The sequence below is a fragment of the Nycticebus coucang genome, chromosome 8, assembly GCF_027406575.1.
Source record: "Nycticebus coucang isolate mNycCou1 chromosome 8, mNycCou1.pri, whole genome shotgun sequence".
Lineage (NCBI taxonomy): Eukaryota > Metazoa > Chordata > Mammalia > Primates > Lorisidae > Nycticebus > Nycticebus coucang.
The window spans coordinates 94048187-94072855 of record NC_069787.1 but is presented as its reverse complement, the minus strand read 5'-3'; the positions used below and the strand labels follow the sequence as shown (position 1 = coordinate 94072855).

At 43.6% G+C, this 24669-nt stretch overlaps 1 protein-coding gene and 1 non-coding gene across 10 annotated transcripts in view; both read left to right on the top strand.

Moving 5' to 3' along the window:
• The window catches only part of QRICH1 (glutamine rich 1), a 63261-nt gene that overhangs the window by 35900 nt on the left and 2692 nt on the right, over nt 1-24669 (top strand). For all 9 annotated transcript variants that reach the window (XM_053599080.1, XM_053599074.1, XM_053599077.1 and 6 more), the window contains 6 exons: nt 7408-7585; nt 9062-9216; nt 11734-11848; nt 23400-23508; nt 23865-24016; nt 24350-24440. In XM_053599080.1, the coding sequence (XP_053455055.1) occupies nt 7408-7585; nt 9062-9216; nt 11734-11848; nt 23400-23508; nt 23865-24016; nt 24350-24440 (800 nt within the window). The remainder of the gene's footprint in view (nt 1-7407; nt 7586-9061; nt 9217-11733; nt 11849-23399; nt 23509-23864; nt 24017-24349; nt 24441-24669) is intronic.
• Nucleotides 15889-15989, top strand: LOC128593075 (small nucleolar RNA U13). The gene has a single exon (XR_008382250.1). It is a non-coding gene; the product is annotated as a small nucleolar RNA U13 (small nucleolar RNA).

Here is a 24669-nt window from a genome sequence, read left to right as displayed (position 1 = left end):
GCTTCTTGAGTAGCTGGAACTATAGACACCTACCTCTCTAATTTCCTTTTTTTAGAAGAGATGGTGTCTGGCTCTTGCCCAGCCTGGTCTCAAACTCCTGGTCTCAAGTGATACTCCTGTCTCGGCCTCCCAGAGTACTAGGATTATAGGCATTAGCCACCATGCCCTTATTTTCTAGCTTAAAACTTTCCAAGGTTTCTGGGCGGTGCCTGTGGCTCAGTGAGTAGGGCGCTGGCTCCATATACTGAGGGTGGCGGGTTCAAACCTAGCCCCGGCCAAACTGCAACAAAAAAATAGCCCGGCGTTGTGGCGGGCACATGTATTCCCAGCTACTTGGGAGGCTGAGGCAAGAGAATCGCCTAAGCCCAAGAGCTGGAGGTTCCTGTGAGCTGTGATCACACAGCACTCTACGGAGAGCGACAAAGTGAGGCTGTTTCTAAAAAAAAAAAAAAAAAAAACAATTTTCCAAGGTTTCCTATTGCATGTAGAAATAACTTTACACACAGTTTACAAGACCCTACATCAGTAGATTCTAACCTGAGTTATATCACTGCCACACCTACCCACTGATAAACATTTGGATATATATGGAGGAATTTGTGGTTGTGGTTGTCAAGATGTTTGGGATATTACTGACATTCAGTGAGTGAAAGCACATAGTGAAGGGGGCCTGCTAAAAAGGCAGTAGAGCAGGCTCAGTGCCTGTGGCTCAGTGGTTAGGGTGCTGGCCACATGCACTGGGGCTGGTAGGTTCAAACTCAGCCAGAGCCTGCTAAACAACAATGACAACAATGTCAAAAATAGTTGGGTGCTGTGGCGGTTGCCTGTAGTCCCAGCTACCTGGGGAGCTAAGGCAAGAGACTCACTTAAGCCCAAGAGTTTGAGGTTGCTGTGAGGTTACTGTGAGCTGTAATGCCATAGCACTGTACTGGGGGTGACATAGTGAGACTCTTGTCTCAAAAAAAAAAAAAACAGTAGAGCAGCACTGCCCCATGTGCACTGGCCTCTGCCTACTTGTACACTCAGACTCCTAGATTTCCAGCTTGGTTAGATGGTATTGCCATTGAAAGGTAAGAAGGGAACTCTGGAGAGGATAGGTCCTGGCAGAGAAGGTGACGAGTTCTCTCTGTATCTGTAGATACTTGCTTGAGGAGGCTGTGAGATGTTCAACTGGAAATGTACATTACCCACTGGATGTATTAAGGGGAGATCTAGGCTAGTGTGCTGAATCATGCCTGTAATTCTAATACTTTAGGAGGCAGAGACTGGGGGATAACTTTAGCCCAGGAAACATGGTGAGACTCCATCTCTATAAAACATAAAACAATTAGCCAGGCATGGTGGCATGTGCCTGTGGTCCCAGCTACTTGGAAGGCTGAGGTAGGATGATTGCTTGATCCCAGTAGTTGGTTTCACACCTCAGGGTGCCTGGGTGACAGAGTTAGAACCTATCTCTTACAAAATAGGTTGGAGGGAGTCTCAGTTGGAGACACATAGTTGGCAGTCACTTCTACAAACATGGAAATCCAAACTGGGAAAGTGGGTGAGACTCACCAGGAGGATGTGTAGTTGAAATGAGAAGTGGGTGTAAAGTGGAGCTCTAGGGTTGATAAACATTTTTAAGGGTCTGACAGGCAGATAGAAAGATGCTGGATGGTCTAGGGAGATCCAGGAGATTGTGGTGTTAGGAAGCTGAGCAGAATGCAAAGGAAAAAGTTTTGAGTGACGTTTTTGGATGTTTCAGGAAGTTCTGTAGTTTGGGGCCATCCAAACATTGCATGTGACTCTTTCATTTCAGGTATTTTTGACTGGGGATACAGGGAGTGGTGGTAGTGGTGGTAGCTACCAACAGTAACCAAGAAGAAGTCATTTATTTCCAAGGTAACCAGAATGGTGATTGGAGTCCTCAGTACCACATGAGGACAAAAGGTTTACTGAACTCAGAACTCAGTGAATGAGTTTTCAAGTCAAATGTAGAAGAAAAGAAAGAACTCCAAAGCCTGGCTTTAATGAAGACAGTAACTGGGAGCACACTTTTTATTAAATTGGAATCGGGGGGGAACTGGGCTCAGTGGCTCACACCTGTAATCCTAGTACTCTGGGAGGCTGAGGTAGGAGGATTTCTTGAGCTCAGGAATTTGAGACTAGCCTGAGCGAGAGTGAGACCCCATCTTTACTAAAAATAGAAAAATTAGCCGGGTGTTGTGCCAGGTGCCTATATGGTTCGAGCTACTTGGGAGGCTGAGACAGGAGGATTGCTTGAACCTAGGAGTGTGAGGTTGCTGTGAACGAGGCTGGTGCCATAGCCCTCTAGTCTGGGCAACACAGTTGGACTCTGTCCCAAATAAAAAAAAAAAAAAGGGCCGGGTGCAATGGCTCACATCTGTAATCCTAGCACTTTGGAAGGCTGAGGCAGGTGGATTGCCTGAGCTCACAAGTTTGAGACCAGCCTGGGCAAGATTGAGACCCGTCTCTAAAAATAGCTGGGCATTGTGACGGGTGCCTGTAGTCCCAGCTACTTGGGAGGCTGAATCAAGAGAATTGCTTGAGCCCAAGAATTTGAGGTTGCTGTGAACTATGATGCCATATCAATCTACCCAAGGTGAAAGTGAGCCCTTGTCTCAACAAAAAAAGAAAAAAAATGGAGTTGGGGAGAGATATGCTGCTGGAATATCCGAGAAAGAGCTTAGTGACTGGGTAAAGGGAGGTTTTTGCCTTTATGTAGAGGGAGGAAGGGACTTAATGCATATCTCACTCTGAGAAGTCTCTGGGACTGTTTGGTCCTCTGGCTCTCAGCTGCCTTCCTTACCTCTGCTAGGTATCAGAGAGCATATGGTTGGCAGTTGGTGGAACTATTTCAGGGACATGGTTCAAGTAATGTTTTTCTTTCTTTCTTTTTTTTTTTTTTTTTTTTTTTTTTTGAGACAGAGCCTCAAGCTATCGCCCTGGGTAGAGTGTCCTGAGTAGGCGCCACTGTAATGTTTTACTTTTTATGATTGCTGGATGTGCCAGTGGAGTCGAGGGGAAAAACTGATGCTGCATTTTTTCACCTCACTGTAAATTGAATCAAGTCTTTGCACTAGCCTGTGATTTAATGTACTTCCGCGTTCCTGAGCCTAACACAAAACTTTGCACACAATGCTTTTAAAACTGATAGGAGAAATTAGCATTTTGCCTGACTTAAATTGATATTTACTGTATTTCAGCACCTTGAGAATCCAAGCACATTCTTTGAAGACATGTGGTATCTCAGTTTATTCCCTTTAAAATTAGAGCCAAGGGCTGGGCACAGTGGTTTATGTCTATAACCCTAGCACTCTGGGAGGCCAAGGCAGGTAGATGGCTTGAACTCAAGAGTTCAAGACCAGGCTTGGTGCCTGTAGCTCAAGCGGCTAAGGTGCCAGCCACATACACCAGAGCTGGCAAGTTCGAATCTGGCCCAGGCCTGCCAAACAATGACGACTACAACCAAAAAATAGCTGGGTGTTGTGGCGGGCGCCTGAGGCAAGATAATCGCTAAAGCCTAGGAGTTGGAAGTTGCGGTGAGCTGTGACGCTATGGCACTTTACCCAGGGCAATAACTTGAGGCTCTGTCTCAAAAAAAAAAAAAAGAGTTCAAGATCAGGTTGAGCAAGAATGAGACCCAGTATCAAAAAACAGCGGTGGTGGGTACCTGTAGTAGTGGTGGGTACTGGGAGGCTGAAGCAAAAGGATCTCTTGAGCCCAAGAGTTTGAGGTTGCTGTGAGCTATGACACCATGGCAAGTCTACCCAGGGCAACAGAATGAGACTGTCTCAAAAAAAAAAAAAAAAAAAGAAAAAAAAACAAACTGCCAAAGTTATTGTTGAGGGGGGAAAAAGCAACATTTGAGTTATTATTTCATCATAGAAATGTTAGAAAACATTGAAAAGTAAGAAGTATGTTAACATTATTTATGTATTCACTACTCTAAATTATAGTTTGATAGAGGAGAAATTATTTAAATGGCTGTCTTTATATTTTTTCTCTCTATATATATATAATTTTTTTTTTTTTTTAAGAGACAGAGTTTCATGTTGTTGCCCTCGGTAGAGTGCTGTGATATCACAGCTCACAGCAACTTCTAGCTTTTGGGCTTAGGCGATTCTCTTGCCTCAGCCTCCCAAGTAGTTGGGACTACAGGTTCCTGCCACAATGCCTGGCTATTTTTTGTTGCAGTTTGGCCAGGCTAGGCTCGAACCCGCTACCCTCAGTATATGGGGCCAGTGCCTTACTCAACTGAGCCACAGACGCTGCCCAGTATATTTTTTGTGTCTTATTTCTTTTTCCTTAACCATGTAACTAACATGAAAATGTTATTTTTGTAGCCTTGGTTAACTTGTTTTAACATCTGTCTGCTTTGCAGTTCATTTGGATGGATATAGTATAAATTGTCAACCATTCCCCCCTTTTTGAACATTTATATTATTTATTTTTATTTATTTATTTATTTATTTATTTATTTATTTATTTATTTATTTATTTATTTATTTTTGGTAGAGACAGAGTCTCACTTTATGGCCCTGGGTAGAGTGCTGTGGCATCACACACCTCACAGCAACCTCCAACTCCTGGCCTTAAGCGATTCTCTTGCCTCAGCCTCCCGAGTAGCTGGGACTACAGGTGCCCGCCACAATGCCCGGCTATTTTTTTCGTTGCAATTCAGCCGGGGCCAGGTTTGAACCCGCCACCCTCAGTATATGGGGCCGGCGCCTTACCGACTGAGCCACAGGCACCGCCCACATTTATATTATTTTAATTTTTTTCTCTTTTGTAAATAAGTTGATACATAAAGTATTTGCTTTTTTTGATGGTTTCCCTAGGACAAAGTCTTTGATCATAACATTTTCTAGAGTCTTGATACATAGTACCAAAAATACTGTGTTGCTTTTTTTTTTAATTTCAGATTAATATGAAGGTACAAATGTTTAGGTTACAATGTTTGCATTTGTTAGATGAGGTCCCTGTTACAGTTGTGTCCTGCGGGAGGTGTGCCATGTACCCTTACATTGTGCCCATTAGGTAGAAGCATGCCAATCCTCCTCCCTTCACCTCCCAACCTGAATTAAATTGAGTTTTTCTCTTACGTGGTAATGTATTAGTTGTTCTACTGGCTTAATCACTGTGTGCTTTATTTCCCTGTTTAATAATATATCTTACCAAAGATAATAGTATTGTTTTTATTTGTTGGTAAACAAACTTGTGTTTTATATGTAAATTTTTTGCCTTCAATTTGAAAGACTATTGACATTCCTTAGCCCTTTGGGTAAAGGAGGTGTAAGCCCTGGCATGGCGTCTTGCTCAACGAGATGTGTTCAGGAAATGTAGATATGTGTGTGCAAGACCCAAGAACTTGCACTTACTGTCTGTGTCAAGGTTTGTGATTGAGACTCACAGATACCTTCTTCTGCATGGTTTGGCTGTCAAACCATTGATGATAGACCACTCTTTTTTTGTAGGTAGGAAGCTAGAGTAGTGCCTTCTGTCTTTAGAAAATGGATTACATCCTTATGAACCAGAGAGTATTATTTTAGAAGGAAAATGAAAAAATTAGAATTTTAAAGGTAGAAAAGTAATAAAGATCTTCAAATCTTACCTCTCATTTTACCATGGTAAGGAGAGGACACCACTTGTTTGTTTGGCTTTTTTCCCCTCTAAAATGATGGTTCTCAATTAAGGGTGGACATTAGAATTAACCTGGTAAAAATACTGATGCCAGACGTCCTTAGATCAATTAAATCACAATCTGGGGATAAGACCTAGGAGTGGAAATTTCTAAAAGCAGTCCATGGCTTGGTGCCTATAATGCAGTGGTTATGGCACTGGCCACATACAGTGAGGCTGGCTGGTTCAAACTTGGCCCAGGCCTGCTAAACAACAATGGCAACTCCAACAGAAAGATAGCTGGGTGCTGTGACGGGCGCCTGTAGTCCTAGCTACTTGGGAGGCTGAGGCAAGAGAATCACTTAAGCCCCAGACTTCAGGTTGCTGTGAGCTGTGACGCTACAGCACTCTACTGAGGGTGATATAGTAAGATTGTCTCAAAAAAAAAAAAAAAGCAATCCAGATGATTTTAGGGTAAAATCAAGTTTAAGAATCACTGTTCTGATCATTTGTTACTCAAAGTGTAGCCTGCAAAGTAGCAGCCTTGGTGTCTGAAGTCCTACCCCAGACCTTGTCAATTAGAATATGCATTTTAGTAAAATCCTCGTGTGATTTGCTTGCACATTAAAGATTAAGGGAGCAATGGTTTGAGCAAGTTGTTCTTAGTGGTGAATACACGTTAGAATTACCTTTTTACTTAGGGAGTTTTTTTTTTTTAATTAAATCATAGCTGTATACATTAATGCGATCATGGTGCACCATACGCTGGTTTTATATACCATTTGACACATTTTCATCACACTGGTTAACATAGCCTTCCTGACATTTTCTTAGTTATTGTGTTAAGACATTTATAGTCTACATTTACTAAGTTTTACATGTACCCTTGTAAGATGCACCATAGCTGTAATCCCACCAATTACCCTCCCTTTGCCCATCCTCTCCCCCTTCCCCATATTCTTAGGTTATAACTGGGTTAGAGCTTTCAAATGAAAGTCATAAATTAGTTTCATAGTAGGGCTGAGTACATTGGATACTTTTTCTTCCATTCTTGAAATACTTTACTAAGAAGAATATGTTCCAGCTCCATCCATGTGAACATGAAAGAGGTAAAGTCTCCATCTTTCTTTAAGGCTGCATAATATTCCATGGTGTACATATGGGAGTTCTTAAAAGACATCTGATAACTGGGCTGTGCCCTAGAAAAGAGATTCTGGGGTAAGCCTCCAGTGTTGTTTTTTTTTTTGTTGTTGTTGTTGAGACAGAGTCTCAAGCTGTAGTACTGGGTAGAGTGCTCTGGCGTCATCTCACAGCAACCTCCAACTCTTGGGCTTAAGTGATTCTCTTGCCTCAGCCTCCCAAATAACTTGGACTACAGGCACCCACCACAATGCCAGCTATTTTGTTGTTGTTGTTGTTGGAGTTGTCATTGTTGTTTTATCTGGCCTGGGCCGTGTTCAAACTGGCCAGCCTCAGTGTATGTGGTCGGCACCCTACCAACTGAGCTATAAGCGTTGCACCCTCCAGTGTTTTCAAGTAAGAGTTCACAAAGTGCAGCCAAGGCTGTAAAGTGCAGTTGCATTGTTGCTTTTGCTGTCACAGGGGAAAGAAGCAGAACTCTTAAAACTTCTTGAAAGTAGGATAGTAAGGAAAAGAGATTTTTTCTTAATAAACTATAACATTTTTTATAGTTTATTTAATAAACTGTAACATTTTTCTGGCAGTTTTGCAGAAGGACCTAATGTAAAACAGTACTGACACATTTTGATGGTTTCTCTCTCATAGGCTCAAACTGTGCAGGTTGCTGAAGTTGAACAACAGTCACAGCCACAGCCATCCCCAGAACTTCTGCTTCCAAATTCGTTGAAGCCAGAGGAAGGGCTTGAAGTATGGAAAAACTGGGCTCAAACCAAGAATGCTGAACTAGAAAAGGATGCTCAGAACAGATTAGCACCCATTGGGAGTAAGTGTTGTTGGGGAGCCATGCATTCTGTCTAAAATGCAATGGTAGGCAGGCGTGGTAGCTGATGCCTGCAATCCTAGCACTCTGGGAGGCTGAGGAGGATGGATTGCTTGAGCTTAGGAGTTTGAGACCAGCCGGAGCAAGTGCAAGACTCTGTCTCTACTAAAAATAGAAAAATTAGCTGGATGTCATGGCTGGCACTTACAGCCCCAGCTACTCAGGAGGCTGAGAGAAGAGGATCCCTTGAGCCCAAGAGATTAACGTTGCTGTGAGCTATAGTCACATGGCAGTCTACCCATGTTGACAGAGTGAAACTGTCTCAAAAAAAAAAAAAAAAAAGAATAATAAAATACTATGGTGCTGAAGTAGTAAGAGGACAGAATGGCAGAAAAGTGGAGTTTCCTGGCTCTTGGTACTAGAGGGTACTGTTTGAAATAGTATGCTGAGGGCGGCGCCTATGGCTCAGTCGGTAGGGCCCCGGCCCCATATACCGAGGGTGATGGGTTCAAACCTGGCCCCGGCCAAACTGCAACAAAAAAATAGCCGGGTGTTGTGGCAGGCGCCTGTAGTCCCAGCCACTCAGGAGGCTGAGGCAAGAGAATCGCCTTAAGCCCAGGAGTTGGAGGTTGCTGTGAGCTGTGTGAGGCCACGGCACTCTACCGAGGGCCATAAAGTGAGACTCTGTCTCTACAAAAATAAATAAGAAAAAAAAAAGAAATAGTATGCTGAGGGCGGCACCTGTGGCTCAGTCGGTAAGGCGCCGGCCCCATATACCGAGGGTGGCGGGTTCAAACCCAGCCCCGGCCGAACTGCAACAAAAAATAGCCAGGTGTTGTGGCGGGCGCCTGTAGTCCCAGCTACTCGGGAGACTGAGGCAAGAGAATCGCTTAAGCCCAGGAGTTGGAGGTTGCTGTGAGCTGTGTGATGCCACGGCACTCTACCGAGGGCCATAAAGTGAGACTCTGTCTCTACAAAAAAAAAAAAGAAAGAAATAGTATGCTGAATTCAAGACAAACAGTAAGTCTGTCCAACTCTGTGCAATGAGCAGGATATATGGGAATTGTTAAGATCAGACATTTTTGGACACATGGATTCTGGAATTGACCTAGCAAATCTGGGCAGAATGGCTTCTGGGAGAAGGTAGGAACCAGTGATCATGCTCTAAGTGCTCTTCTTCCTTAGCAGTAGGCTCATATACTTGTTCACATTACGGAAAGCCGATACTATTTTTTTCTACTTTGTTTTCTTGGCCCAAATTGTAATTTGGGGATATGTAAAATAAGAGGATTGTCAAAAGGAAACTGTTGGTATAATAGAGCATATGACCAGTTCTGAACATAAATACAAGTGTTCATTTCTATCCCAGGACCCTGGTGAGTAGTATCTGCACTGAGTCCTCCTTTTAGGGATATGGGTAACCAGTAAAAAGATGACTGTTGCCAAGACCTCTGTTCACTTTGGGGGCTTCTTTTGCAGGGCGCCAACTGCTACGATTCCAGGAGGATCTCATCTCTTCTGCTGTGGCTGAATTGAATTATGGGCTCTGTCTAATGACACGAGAAGCTCGAAACGGAGAAGGTGAACCCTATGATCCAGATGTGCTCTACTATATTTTCTTGTGTATTCAAAAGGTAGGAAATATCTTCAGGGGAGCATGTTTTAGCTGGTTATTTAGTAAAATGAGAAGCAAAAGGTTAATTAAAGTAAGAAAATTTTCTTTCAGATATATTTAGTTTTAAACTATACATTTTTTTATTTTGTTATTTTTAGTGTTTTTTTTAATGAGACGGAGTCTCACTTTGTAGCCCTCTTTAGAGTGCTATGGCTTTACAGCTCACAGCAACCTCTAACTCTTGGGTTCAAGCAATCCTGTTGGCTCAGTTTTTCTCTTTTATTTTTTATTTATTTATTTATTTTGAGACAGAGTCTCATCATGTTGCCCTGGGTAGAGGGCTGTAGTGTCACAACTCACAGCAACCTCAAATTTTTGGGCTTAAGCGATTCTCTTGCCTCAGAGTCCTAAGTAGCTGGAACTACAGGCACCCGCCACAATGCCCACCTGTTCTTCGGTTGCACTTGTCATTGTTGTTTAGCAGGCATGGGCTGGGCTTGAACCCACCAGCCTCTGTGTATGTGGCCGACGCTCTACTCACTGAGCTATGGGCTCCACGCCAGTTTTTCTATTTTAGTACAGACAGGCTCTTGCTTTTGCTCAGGCTGTCTCAAACTCGTGAGCTCAAGCAATCCACCTCCCTTTGCCTTCTGGTAGTGGTAGGATTAGAGGCCTGAGCCACCGCACCTGGCTTAAATATATGGTATGTAAAAAAGAAATTTACTGGGTTGGGTGGCACCTGTAGCTCAGTGAGTAGGGCGTCAGCCCCATATACCGAAGATGGCAGGTTCGAACCCGGCCCTGGCCAAACAGCAACAAAAAAGTAGTTGGGCGTTGTGTCAGGCGCCTGTAGTCCCAGCTACTTGGGAGGCTGAGGCAAGAGAATCGCCTAAGCCCAAGAGGTGGAGGTTGCTGTGAGCTGTGATACCACGCACTCTACCGAGTGTGACCAAAGTGAGACTGTCTCTAATAAAAAAAGAAAGAAAATAAAAATAAGGCTTGGTGTCCTTAGCTCACTGGTTATGGTACCAGCCACATACACTAAGGTTGGCGGTTCAAACCTGGTTAGGGCCTGCTAACAACATTGACACATGCAACCAAAGAATAGCCAGGCATTGTAGTGGGCAGCTATAGTTTCAGCTACTTAAAAGGCTGAGGCAAGAGAATCGCTTATGCCCAAAAGTTTGAGGTTGCTTATGAGCTGTGACACTACAGCATTCTACTGAGGGAAACATAGTGAGACTCTGTCTCAAAAATAAATAAATAAATAAAAATAAAAATAATTTGTCCAAAATGAAGTCTGGTGTTAACATATGGTTTTTATTCTCCTCCTCTTCTCCAACACAAAATAATTATTTAAAGAAGTCTTAAATAAAATAATATACAAATATAGTTAGGTTTTCGAGATGTCTAAGAAGAAGCTTAACAGAGAAACTTGCACACTGGCAGTTTGGGGGAGCAGAGGTAGATTTCTTTTTTTGTTTTTTGTTTTTTTTTTGAGACAGTCTTCACTGTGTCACCCTCTATAGAGTGCGGTGGCCATCATAACTCACAACAACCTTAAACTCTTGGACTTAAATGATTTTCTTGTCTCAACCTCCTGAGTAGCTGGGAATACAGGCACCCAGCACAACGCCTGGGTATTTTTCTTTTGTTGCAGTTGTCATTGTTTAGCTGGCCTGGGCTGGGTTCGAACCCACCAGCCTCGATGTAAGTGGCTGGTGCCATACTCACTGTGCTATGGGCGGCCGAGCCCAGAGATAGATTTCTTGGTGTTTAGTCTCCTGATAAAAGTCGGCCTTCCAGTTTGTTCCTCTTTCTTGCTGGTCCAAACCTAGCTAGGCACCATACCCTGACATCTTCTATGCTCTTACCACAGTCCTGTGACCAGGTAAAGGCATATCCATTTACAGAAAAGTATACTGAGCCATAGAAGTTAAAAGAATTGGCATATGTTATGTAACTTACATAATACCTTAGAAGAGGCTGACACCAGAGCCTATTCATGATTTTTACTACCAGGAGACAGTGTGTTGCTTGTGTGAAATTAGCTGTTACAAAATCTGCCTTACTGACCCAATTCTCAAAAATGTTGTGGGCAGTGCCTTTTGCTCAGTGGGTAGGGCACCGGCCACATAAACCAGGGCTGGCCAGTTCAAACACAGCCTGGGGCAGCTAAAACAACAATGACAACTGCAACAACAAAAATAGCCGGGCGTTGAGGCTGGCGCCTATAGGCAAGAGGATCATTTAAGCCCAAGAGTTTTAGGTTGCTATGAGCTGTGACACCATGGCACTCTACCCAGGGTGACAGTTTGAGACTCTTGTCTCCAAAAAAAAAAAATGTTGTGAGAATTGGTTCACATGATCTGAAATATTCTGTGGAAGTGTCACATGCTAGACAGTTCTGACTTGGTTTGTTGAGGGGGTAACGGGTAGTTAAGAGATGGTGATGCTTGTAGAAAATACATTTATTTCACCTGAAACCTTCATTCAGGAGATTACCAATAACTTTTATCGATTATATTTCTTTTAGTATCTTTTTGAAAATGGACGAGTAGATGACATTTTCTCCGATCTTTATTACGTCCGATTTACAGAATGGCTACATGAAATTCTGAAGGATATTCAGCCCCGGGTTACTCCACTTGGTAAGCATCTCACTTGTCCTTGGGTTTCTTTCTGATCAGGGTTTTTAAAAGATTGGCAGCTTCCTTGGCTGGCTGTTAAATATAGTGCATGGGTGAGGGTGCTATATATCACTCCTGGCGGCAACAACAGCAGTATCGGCTTCTGTGTTGGAGGTGCTGTTCACTGGAGAATACTCCTAGTCCACTGTGGCAAAGACACAGAAGCATGCAGAACTAGTGGGGTAGTTATTATCTTTTTTCCTGTTAAAATTTACGGATTAAAATGAGAATTACTGGGCGGTGCCTGTAGCTCTGCTGCTAGGGCACTGGCCACATACACCAAGGCTCGTGGGTTCAAACCCAGCCTGGGGCAGCTAAAACAACAATGACAACAGCAATTAAAAAAAGAAAAAAAAAAGAGGTGGTGCCTGCGGCTCAAAGGAGTAGGGCGCCGGCTCAAAGGAGTAGGGCGCCGGCCCCAAATGCCGGAGGTGGTGGGTTCAAACCCAGCCCTGGCAAAAAAAAAAACTAAAATAAAAAAAAAAAGCTGGGTGTTGCGGCAGGTGCCTGTAGTCCCAGCTACTTGGGAGACTAGGGTAAGAGAATCGCTAAAGCCCAAGAGTTTTAAGTTGCTATGAGCTGTGACGCTATGGCACCTACCTACATTGACAACTTGAGACTGTTTAAAAAAATAAAAAATGAGAATTACAACAACAATTGAGAATTTTATAGGCCAGGCTGTGCGCAGTGGCTCGCGCCTGTAATCCTAGCACCCTGGGAGTCCAAGGTGAGTGGATTGCCTGAATTCATGAGTTCGAGACCAGCCTAAGCCAGAGCCAGAACGAGACCTAGTCTCTAGAAATAGGTGGGCGTTGTGGCTCTACCGAAGGTGACAAAGTAAGACTCTGTCTTAAAAAAAAATAGATAAAATAAAAAAGAATTATAGGGCGGCACCTATGGCTCAAAGGAGTAGGGCGCCGGCCCCATACGCGGGAGGTCACAGGTTCGAGCCCAGCCCCAGCCAAAAACTGCAAAAAAACAAAAAGAATTATAGGCCAGACACAGTGGCTCATGCCTGTAGTCCTAGCCCTCAGAGGCTGAGGCACGAGGATTACTTGAGCTCGGAAGTTCCAGACCAGCCAGATCAAGAATGAGATCCCATCTCTACTAAAAGTAGAAAAACTATCTGGGTGTAGTGGCACGTGCCTGTAGTCCCAGCTACATGGGAGGCTGAGACAAGAGGATTGCTGAAGCCCAAAAGTTTAAGGTTGCTGTGAGATCTGATGCCTTGGCACTCTACTCTCAGACAGACATGAGAGTCTATCTCAAAAAAAAAAAAAAAAAAAAAATTAGGAACAGTTTCACATAGCACATAATTTTGCTTTATCTACAAGCAGTCTGCTGGGCAGAATATTGTATTGGAAAGAACATAGGCTTTTTAGTGATTATTTTTGCCTAACAAAAGAAATAGGGTCTTGCTATGTTGCTCCAGGCTGGCCTTAAACTCATGGGCTCAAGTGATCCTCCTACTTAAGCCTCCTAAGTATCTGGGAATACACATGCATGCTACAGTGCCTGGCTGGTTTTGTCTTTAATACTTTATTTTCTAAAGCAATTTTAGGTTTCCAGCATAATTTAGCAGGAAATACAGATACTTCCCACATGTCTCCTCACATATATGCCCTCACACAGGGTTTCCTCTATCATTAACATGTTGCATTAGTGTGGCATATTGATTACAGTAGATTAAACTGATACTGATACAATATTAACTATAGTTCATATTTTATATTAGAGTTCACTTATTATGTTATATACATTCTATGGGTTTGATAAATGTGTGATGACATGTATCACTATTACGTTATCATACAGAATGTTTCACTACACTAAAAATAATCCTGTTCTCCACCTATTTATCCCCTCCTCCCTTCTTTTTCCTGACCCCTGGCATCCAATGATCTTTTTATTATCTCTGTAGTTTTTAGAATGTCATATAATTAGAATAATTTGGTATGTAGCCTTTTAGATAGGCTTCTTTCACGTACCAATATGCACTTAAAGTTCCTGTTTGTCTTTTTCTGGCTTGACATCTTATTTCTTTTTATCATTGAATAATATTCCATTGTCCAGATGTATCAGTTTGTTTATTTATTCTCCTATTCAAGGACATCTTGGGCGGCGCCTGTGGCTCAAGGAGTAGGGCGCCGGTCCCATATGCCAGAGGTGGTGGGTTCAAACCCAGCCCCGGCCAAAAATCAAGGACATCTTATCTCTTCCATGTTTTGGCAATTCGGAATAAGACTATAAACATTTGTGTGCAGGTTTTGGCAAAGGAATAGATAGTTCAATTTAATAGTAGGGAACCCAGAGAGAGACACACATCTTTGACAAAGGAAAAAGGTAATTCAGTGGAAAGAGGATAGTCTTTTTCAACAAATGGTGCTGGAACAACTGGACATTCACATACCAAAAACTGAATCTAGAAACAGGCTTTATACCTTCCACAAAGATTAACTGAAAATGGTTCAGTAGATGTAAATGTAGAATGCCCTTAGAAAATAACAGAGCTGGGTGACATGGCTCACAACCTGTAATCCTGGCACTCTGGGAGGCTGAGGTGCGTGGGTGGCTTGAGCTCAGGAGATCGAACCAGCCAAAGCAAGAAAAAGATCCCCATCTCTAAAAATAGCCAGGCATTGTTGCAGGCACCTATAGTCCCAGCTACTTGGGAGACTGAGGCAGGAGAACCAGAACCACTTGAGCCCAAGAGTTTGAGGTTGCTGTGACCTATGACACCATGGTACACGAGGGCATCAAAGCGAGACTGTCTCAAAAAAAAAACAAACAAAAAAGCAAAAAGAAAAAAAAGGATAGCAGGAGAAAATCTAGGTAACCTTGGGTTTGTTAATAACTTTGACAGTTTATGAAAGAAAAAATTGGGAAGTTGAACTTTATTAAAATTTATGCTCTGCAAAAGATAGGCTTAATAGAATGAGGATAAGCCATAGGAAAAGATCTTTGCAAAACACATATCTAACAAAGGATTAGTATGTAAAATATACAATGAATTCTTTATTTATTTATTTATTTTTTTTTTTTGAGACAGAGCCTCAAGCTGTCACCCTGGGTAGTGTCATGGCATCACAGTTCACAGCAACTTCCAACTCCTGGGCTTACGCGATTCTCTTGCCTCAGCCTCTCAAGTAGCTGGGACTACAAGCACACACCACAATGCCTGGCTATTTTTGTTGTAGTTGTCATTGTTGTTTGGCAGGCCCGGGCTGGATTCGAACCAACCAGCTCTGGTGTATGGGGCTGGCACCTTAGCCACTTTAGCTGCAGGCGCTGAGCCTATACAAAGAATTCTTAAAACTCAACAATAAGAAAAAACAACCTGATTAAAAAATGGGCAAATGTTCTCACAAGATACCTCACCAAATGAATACAGGTGACACACCGTGTACGAAAAGATGATGATCATCAAATATCTTCAGGAAATTGCAAATTAAAATAACAATGAAATACCACTATACATTTGTTAAAATGGCTAAAATTCAAAACATTGACAGTACCAGACTCTAGCATGGCTAGGGAGCAACAGAGAAACTATTATTCTGGTGAGAATGAGTTTGAACCTGCCTGCCTTGGTGTAGGTGGCCAGCGCTCTCACCACTGTGCTATGGATCCTTTTATGGTTCATAAGTGTAATGATTGGGTTTTCATTGGTTGTTGTTTTATTTTTTTTTTTTTCTTTGAGACAACGTCTCACTGTATCACCCTCGGTAGAGTGCTGTAGCATCACAGCTCACAGAAATCTTTCTAACTCTTGGGCTGAAGAGTTAGCGATTAAGCTTAAGAGAATCTGAATTTAAACCCAAGCTTAGATTCTCTTGCCTCAGCCTCCCAGGTAGCTGGGACTATAGGCGCCTGCCACAACATCCTGCTATTTTTTTTTTTTTTTTTTGGTGTTGCAGTTGTCATTGTTTAGCAGGCCATGTTCGAGTTTGAATCCACCTGCCTCGGTGTAGGTGGCCGGCGCCCTAATTAATGTGCTACGGATCCTTTTATAGTTCATAGGCATGATTGGGTTTTCATGTGCAGGTGTGAGATATGCCTCCCACAAATCTTGTTACCACGTCAGCACATTACCTGTCTGACGTGAGGAAAAAAAAAAAAAACAAAATAAAAAACTGAGCTACAGGCACCAAGCTGCCACAACTGCTTTTAAAGAGAGTTTAGTTTTTTCTAACAAAAGTAAACACATTCTTACCTTATGATACAGCAGTCATATTCCTTGGTACTTACCCAAGCAGTTGGTAACTTAGGTCAACATGAATATCTGAGTTTTAATCCTGGCTCTACTATTTATTAAAATATATACAGTGTAATTATTTTTTGTTGTTGATACTCAGGTAATCAAGAATGCCAGCCAGGCGAGGTGGCTCAGGCCTATAATTCCAGCACTTGGGAGGCCAAGGCGGGTGGATTTTCTAAGCTTACAAGTTCGAGACCAGCCTGGGCCAGAGCAGGACCTTATCTCTAAAAAATAGCCAGGTGCTGTGTCAGGCACCTATACTCCCAGTTACTTGGAAGGCTGAGGCAAGAGAATCGCTTAAGCCCAAGAGTTTGAGGGTGCTGTGAGCTATGACGCCATGGCATTCTACCACGTGTGACAAAGTGAGACCCTGTCTCAAAAAAAATGCCTACTATGTTCCAAACAATGAGCAATATTCCAGGTGCTAAGTTTTATGATACAGGTATTATGGCAGTGAAGAAAATGGAGCTTGCATTCTAATAAGGAGGGAAAACGTCTTAGTAGTCGAGTTTATTTAGTATTTTGAAGAACAGAACACAAGGGAATGGAGCATATTCTAAGGGATTTAAGATGGAGTGTCTGTATGAGGAGCTACATGAATTCATGAGCAGAGACATGAATGAGTGAATCACTCTTCGAGGTTTGTGGATTTTCAAGCTATGTGTGAATAGGAAGAGTTCACGTTTTTAGTCTTTATTATGGAAATTTTAATTATACATAAAAGTGACAATAGATTAATGAACCCCAGTGTGCCATTTGTCCAATGCTCTCGAATTCATGTATACCACTACCTGCTTTTCTTCTCATGTACTATTTAAAAGTAAAGCCCTGACATTTTATCTCTAAGTGCACTGATACATACTCTTGACATACCACAATTCTATTATCATACTTAAAAAAAAACAAATGATAATTCCATGTCATCAAAATCTGACCTTTGTTCAAATTTCTGATACTCTCATAAATTTCATTCTTTTGGTTTATTTCAGTCAAGGTGAAAGCAGGTCCCCTTATTGAAATAGTTTGCCTTGCTGGGCTCAGTGGTTCACACCTACAATCCTAGCACTCTGTGAGGCCAAGGAGGGCAGAACCTTAGGAGTTAATGACCAGCCTGAGCAAGAGCGAGACCCCACCTCTGTATATAGCGGGGCATTGTGGTGGGCACCTGTAGTCCCAGCTACTCAGGAGACTGAGGCAAGAGGATCTCTTGATTCCAAAAGCTTGAGGTTGCTGTGAGCTATGATGCCAGAGCACTCTACCCAGAACAACAGAGTAAGACTCTGTCCCCCATAAAAGAAAAGAATGGGTGGGCACCATAGCTCATGTCTGTAATCCTAGCACTCTGGGTGGCTGAGGCAGATAGATTGAGCTTCTAGGTTTGAGACCAGCCTGAGCAAATGTGAGACCCTATCTCTAAAAAATAGCCAGGTGTTGTGGGCCCGTATAGTCCCAGCTACTCAGGAGGTCGAGGCAAGAGAATTGCTTGAGCCCAAGAGTTTGAGTGAGGTTGCTGTGAGCTATAACTCTATGGCACTCTAACAAAGGCAACAAAGTAAGACTTAGTTTCAAAAAAAAGAAAAGAAATTGGTTTAGTATTTAGTTGTTTTCACTTATAATTTGCCCCTTTATTTTTTTCCCTTACAATTTATTTATGGCAGAAAGTAGCCCTTTCTTCTTCTTTTTTTTTTTTTTTTAGAGACAAGAGTTTCACTTTGTCACCCTTGGTGACAAAGAGTGCTGTAGTTTCACAGCTCACAGCAACTTCCAGCTCTTGGACTTAGGCGATTCTCCTGCCTCAGCTTCCCAAGTAGCTAGGACCATAGGTGCCTGGCTATTTTTTTGTTGCAATTTGGCCAGGGCCGGGTTTGAAACCACCACCCTCAGTATATGGGGCTGGCGCCCTACTCACTGAGCCACAGGCGCCACCCCGGATGTAGCCCTTTCAATTCCCAAAAAGTTTCCTTTTGGGTGGTGCCTGTGGCTGAATGGGTAGGGCGCCGGCCCCAAATACAGAGGATGGCAGCTTTTGCCCCAGCCAAACTGCAACAAAAAAATAGCTGGGCGTTGTGGTGGGTGCCTGTAGTCCCAACTACTTGGGAAGCTGAGGCAAGATAATCGCCTAAACCCAGGAGTTGGAGGTTGCAGTGAGCTGTGTGATGCCACTGTACTCTACTATGGATGATAAAGTGAGACTTCTGTCTCTACAAAAAAAAAGTTTCCTTTTTAGCTGGTAGCATTTTTTTTGTGTGTGTGTGTGTTTATGTGGTGTTTGGCCGGGGCCAGGTTTGAACCCGCCACCTCCGGCACATGGGACCGGCACCCTACTCCTTGAGCCACAGGCGCCACCCAGCTGGTAGCATTTTATGGTGTAGTTTAAGATATTATTTTGTCCCGTGTGTTTACAGTTGGTTGATAAAGTTTGATTTCCTGGGCAACGCCCCTGGCTCAAAGGACTAGGGCACGGGCCCCATATACCGGTAGTGGTGGGTTCAAACCTGGCCCCGGCCAAAAACTGCAAAAAAAAAAAAGTTTGATTTCCTGTTTGGCAGTGGCTCCTACCTGTAATCCTAGCATCCTGGTAGGCCAAGGCAGGAGGATGGCTTGAGGTCAGGAGCTCAAGACCAGTTTGAACAAAGTGAGACCCCCATCTGTACTAAAACTAGAAAAATGCTAGCCGTGCATGGTAGCAGGTGGCATGTAGTCCTAGCTACCTGGAATTTTGAGGCAAGAGGCTCACTTGAGCCCAGGTGTTTGAGATTGGCATGAGTAAGCCTGTTTCCATGGCTCTCTAGCCTGGGTGATGGAGTGAGACACTGTCTCAATAAAAAACAAAAAGAGACCAGGTGCAGTAGCTCACACTTGTAATCACAGCACTCCAGGAGGCCAAGGAGGGTAGATTGCCTGAGCTCAGGAGTTCAACACCAGCCTGAGCAAGAGCAAGAGCAAGACCTCATCTCTAAAAATAGTGGGGTTTGGTTCAGTGCCGTAGCTCAGTGAGTAGAGTGCCAGCCACATATACCAAGGCTGGCAGGTTCGAGCCCAGCTCGGGCCAGCTAAACAACAATGACATCTGCAACCAAGAAATAGCCACGCATTGTGGTGGGCACCCGTAGTCCCACTACTTGGGAGACTGAGGCAAGCGAATCACTTAAGCCCAAGAGCTTGAGGTTGCTCTGTCTCAAAACAAAATAGTGGGGCTTTGTTGGGTGCCTGTTGTCCCAACTACTTGGGAGGCTGAGGCAAGAGACTCAAGGCCCAAGGGAGGTCACTGTGAGGTATGACACCAACAGCACTCTACCAAGGGTGACAAAGTAAGACTCTGTTTCAAAAAACAAAACAAAACAAAAAAAATTTATTCAGATTAATTTTTTCGCAGGCGTGGTAGTGTTTGTTTTGGTAAGGTGACTTGATAGGTAGCTTCTTCTCTATCACAGTGTGCACTTTATGTCAGGATCCATTAAGGCTTTATGCGTTATAAAACAGTATTCCAATGTTACTGCTTCTTCATTATTAGTTGGAACATAAAGAAAAACATTTCCTCTTCAACTCTGGATTCAAGTAGTACAGATTCTATAAAGAGGGAAGATGAGAGCTTGTTTCTTTTCCTTTGTGTTGGTTTACCAGCTTTTCCTAGTGATAATGAATTAGGTTTGCTTTGTTTTGTTTTGTTTTGTTTTGTTTTTGAGAATCATTGTGAACTCGTGGATTTAAACATTTGATGCAGTTCAGCAAGCTGTTGCCCTGGGTAGAGTGCCGTGGCGTCAGGCTCACAGCAACCTCCAACTCTTGGGCTTAAGTGATTCTCTTGCCTCAGCCTTCCAAGTAGTTGAGAGTACAGGCACCTGCCACAATGCCTGGCTATTTTTTGGTTGTAGTTGTCATTGTTGTTTGGCAGGCAGGCTGGATTCGAATCCGCCAGCTCTGGTGTAAGTGGCTGGCACCCTAGCCACTTGAGCTACAGGCGCCAAGCCTTAGTCCACTGTGTTTTATCTTTGCTAAATGTAGAAGTTGTGTCTGGCTTGGCCATTTGGAACCTCTTTAAATTAGCCCCTATGTCCTTTGGACATGACTCTAGTAGTCTTAGATTTGTTAACTTTCTTGATTTCTGACTTAACAGAATGTTGGACATTTCATCTTGGAACTTTCTTGTAACAATATGGAACCCATCATTTCTCCCCGAGTACTAGGAGTACTTATTATTCCTGGGTTGGTTATTTCTTTTCTTTCTTCTTTTGAGACAGTCTCACTTCATTGCCCTGGGTAGAGTGCAGTGGCATGATCATAGTTCACAGCAACCTCATACTCCTAGGCTTAATGTTAAAATCCTTCTTGCCTCAGCCTCCCAAGTAGATGGGACTACAGGCGCCTGCCACCACAGCTGCCCATATTTTCTAGTTTTAGTAGAGATGCTCAGGATGGTCTGGAACTGAGCTCAGGCAATCCACCCACCTGAGCCTCCCAGAGTGCTATGATTACAGGTGTGAGCCACCACACCCAGCCCAAAATAAATCATTTTGATATTTGCAGTTCAGATTCAGAACTACAAGGCTATTTATTTATATAATGTTTTTATATGTATCTTATTTTTTTTTTTTTGTAGAGACAGAGTCTCACTTTATGGCCCTCGGTAGAGTGCTATGGCCTCACACAGCTCACGGCAGCCTCCAACTCATGGGCTTAAGCGATTCTCTTGCCTCAGCCTCCCAAGTAGCTGGGACTACAGGCGCCCGCCACAACGCCCGGCTATTTTTTGGTTGCAGTTTGGCCGGGGCCGGGTTTGAACCCGCCACCCTCGGTATATGGAGCCGGTGCCTTACCGACTGAGCCACAGGCGCCGCCCTTATGTGTATCTTCTTATTCCCATACTAAGAGTGGTTTCAGGCACTGAAAAGTTTATTTTATTATTTTAGAGATAGGGTCTTGCTCTGTCACACAGTTGTAGTATAGTGGCACTATCATACCTCACTGCAGCCTAGTATATCTGGACTGAAGCAGTCCTCCCTCCTTAGCCTTCAAAGTAGCTGGGTCTACATGCATGTGCCACCACATCTGGCTAATGTTTTACTTTTTTATAGAGATGGGGTCGTGGTATGTTGCTTGTTGCTCAGGCTAGTCTTCAATTGCTGGGCTCAAGTGATCCTCCCACCTTGGCTTCAGAACCTGTTGAGATTACAGGTGTGAGCCACCACCACTCTCAGCCTATAGTTCATTTTACATTGGTGGTGTTGAAAAAATAGTAAAGTTAGAAAAAAATAGTAAAGTGGGGTGGTGCCTGTGGCTCAGTGGGTAGGGTGTTGGTCCCATATACCGAGGGTGGCTGGTTTGAACCCAGCCTTGGCCAAACTGCAATAAGAAAATAGTCGGATGTTGTGGTGGGCGCCTGTAGTCCCAGTTATTTGGGAGGCTGAGGCAAGAGAATCACCTAAGCCCCGGAGTTGGAGGTTGCTGTGAGCTGTGACGCTACGGCACTCTACCAATGGTGATAAAGTGAGACTATATCTCAAAAAAAAGGCAGCTCCTGTGGTTCAAAGGAGTAGGGCCCCATATACTGGAGGTGGCGGGTTGAGACCCAGCCCCAGCCAAAAACTGCAAAAAAAAAAAAAAAAAATAGTAAAGTGACAGCAGAAGGTACAGGTGGCAGAGTGAACCCAGGGAAGTAGAACATGCCAAAGTGTTTGTATTGGGAATTGTTCTTAGGATATTGCCTTTCCTAAAGAGTGCTGTTTTCTACTCGTCCTATACCTTGGGGGCTTTATTTTATTTTGTTTTATTTTATTTTTATCTTTTGAGACAGAGTCTTACTCTGTCGCCCTAGGTAGAATGCTATGGTGTCATAGCTCACAACAACCTCAAACTCTTGGGTTCATGTGATCCTCTGGCCTCAGCCTCCCAAGTAGTTGGGACTATAGGCACCTGCAGTCTATAAGACACAGGCTCACTCTTGGTCAGGCTGGGCTTTAGATATGTCTGAAAGCTGTTCCCATTGCCACTGGGCCACAAAATAGCCAAAATGTAGACAAGAATAGAGCGAGAGCTGCATTAAAGAGATAGAAATGCACTAATATATCTGAGGGCCAGCTTTGACAAAAACAGAGAAGGGGAGTGTGTTGAGCAAAATGTTGCTTCCTCTGCTTTAATGAAGTGTCACCCTCACTGCTTGCCTGAAGAATCCTGAAACCTTCAGGAGGTTACTGGTGTATGCTACTGTCTCACCATGTTCCACTTTCTCATATTGACTGAATTGAGCACATAAAGAGGTCTTGGGGGGTCAGACCAAGTGCCATCTTCCTTTAGTCCAGACCTGGCTGACAAGAAAGAGCTCTTGTCCAACCATTGACCTTTGCCTCTGCTAGCTTTGCATTCTCTTATGAACCAGGATCTTACGTTAACACCTGCTCTGTGGAAGAAGCTTGTAAAAATTCAAATATCAGTCTCCCCTTTATCCAGAGAAGGATGAGCCAACAGGGCAGTGCATATCAGTTCTTTGGGCCCTGAAGATCTTTGAAAATGTAATGCAAACTCTTTATCCTTTCAGAGAAGTATACATATATGGTGGTTTTGGTTAATAGTTTTAGATATTTCACTCTACCTGAGAGCAATCATTTTTCCCTCTTTTAACCTTGTATTAGAGTAAGACTTTGTCGGGTAACAATTATCATGTAAGGTAATGGTTCTCAAAATGTAGTCCCCTTGAGTAACTCTGTCTACCTTGGAACTTCTTAGAAATGCTCGTTATCAGATACTACCATAGAAACTTGGGTTGGGACCCAGGCATCTGTATTAACCAGTTTTCCAGGTTATGTTGCCATATCCTAGAGAGTTCCCTGATTAAAGTTGTATTCCTGAACTGGGTCAGGTGGCTCACGCCTGTAATCCTAACACTGTGGGAGACTGAAATGGGAGGGTCCCTTGAGCTCAGGAGTTGTGGACTAGCTTGAGCAGGAGTGAGACCTTCTGTCTCTACTAAAACCAGAAAAATTAGCCAGGTGTTGTGGTGGACACCTATAGTCTCAGCTACTTTGGAGGCTGAGGCAGGAGGATTGCTTGAACCCAGGAGTTTGAGGTTGCTGTGAGCTAGGCTGATGCCATGGCATTCTCTCCTGGGCGATAGAGACTGTGGTCTCAGAAATTATATATATAAATAGAAATAAATAAAATTGTATACCTGTGTGGTCTTTGTACTTCATACCTCCCGTATAGTGCCTTTAAGAAACCACCTGCCATCCTCTTGTAGCAGTACTCTCTTCCTCCTAGGCTATGTCCTGCCCAGCCACGTGACTGAGGAGATGCTATGGGAGTGCAAGCAACTTGGTGCTCACTCCCCTTCCACCCTGCTGACCACACTCATGTTCTTTAACACCAAGTAAGTGTTCTAGAGGCTCCACCCTTAGCCACAGCTGGCATCTGTCCACTGAAGAGGGTGGAAACTATCCAGGAGGACTTCTGATTTCCTCTGACGCATATTTGAGAAACTTTGGGCTATTGAAAGCCCCAGCCCTACTTGGCTGCATTTTGTGTGGCAACCAGTAAGGCACAGCCTTGCCAGACCCCTATCATCCATCTTGATGTGGTTCCTCCACTGGACATTAATCTTGGGTATGGGCCTACCCAGATTCTGGGAGTGTGGGCAGTGGCTCCCTGATGTACTGATGAGCAGAGGGTAAGTCATGGTATCCTCCTGGCACCCCTCCCTCTGCCTTGCTTTCACTTGTGGTCCAGGTACTTCCTTTTGAAGACAGTAGACCAGCACATGAAGCTGGCTTTCTCCAAGGTCTTACGACAGACAAAGAAGAATCCTTCTAATCCCAAGGATAAAAGCACGAGTATACGATATCTGAAGGCCCTTGGGATACATCAGACTGGCCAGAAAGGTAGGAAAAGGAGACAGGGGACTATGCAAACAGGTGGTACTTGTCCTGCCATCCTTCGTGCCTGTGGGGCTAGTGATGAATGTCCAGGTGGGGTTAGCTGGTTAGGAGTTCTCTACTTCCTTCTCCCCAAGCCAAAAATTTCAAACTTTTCTCTTAGAAGCAGAGAAGCCCCTGAGAAAATAGCTGCCTCTTCCCTTCATTGTTGCTCCCCATGCCCCTATACCTTCCCTCCCCCACCCAGTATATAGTTGGGGGCTGCTTAAAGCCTAAGTTTCTGGGTTGGAGCTGATGCAAGCTAATGCCAGGTTGGTGGTGATGGGATGTGTTTTATAGTTACAGATGACATGTATGCAGAACAGACAGAAAATCCTGAGAATCCATTGAGGTGTCCCATCAAGCTCTACGATTTCTACCTCTTCAAATGGTGAGGAGGCTTTTTTATAACTACTACATAACTGTGTGTAGTGGGGAGTGGGCAGGTGTCTTATCACAGTACAGAGTCATTCTTTAATACCAAACTTGAGAGTAACTAAAAGTCCTGAAGGGCGGCACCTGTGGCTCAGTGAGCAGGGCGCCGGCCCCGTATACCGAGGGTGGCGGGTTCAAACCCAGTCCTGGCCAAACTGCAACAAAAAAATAGCCGGGCGTTGTGG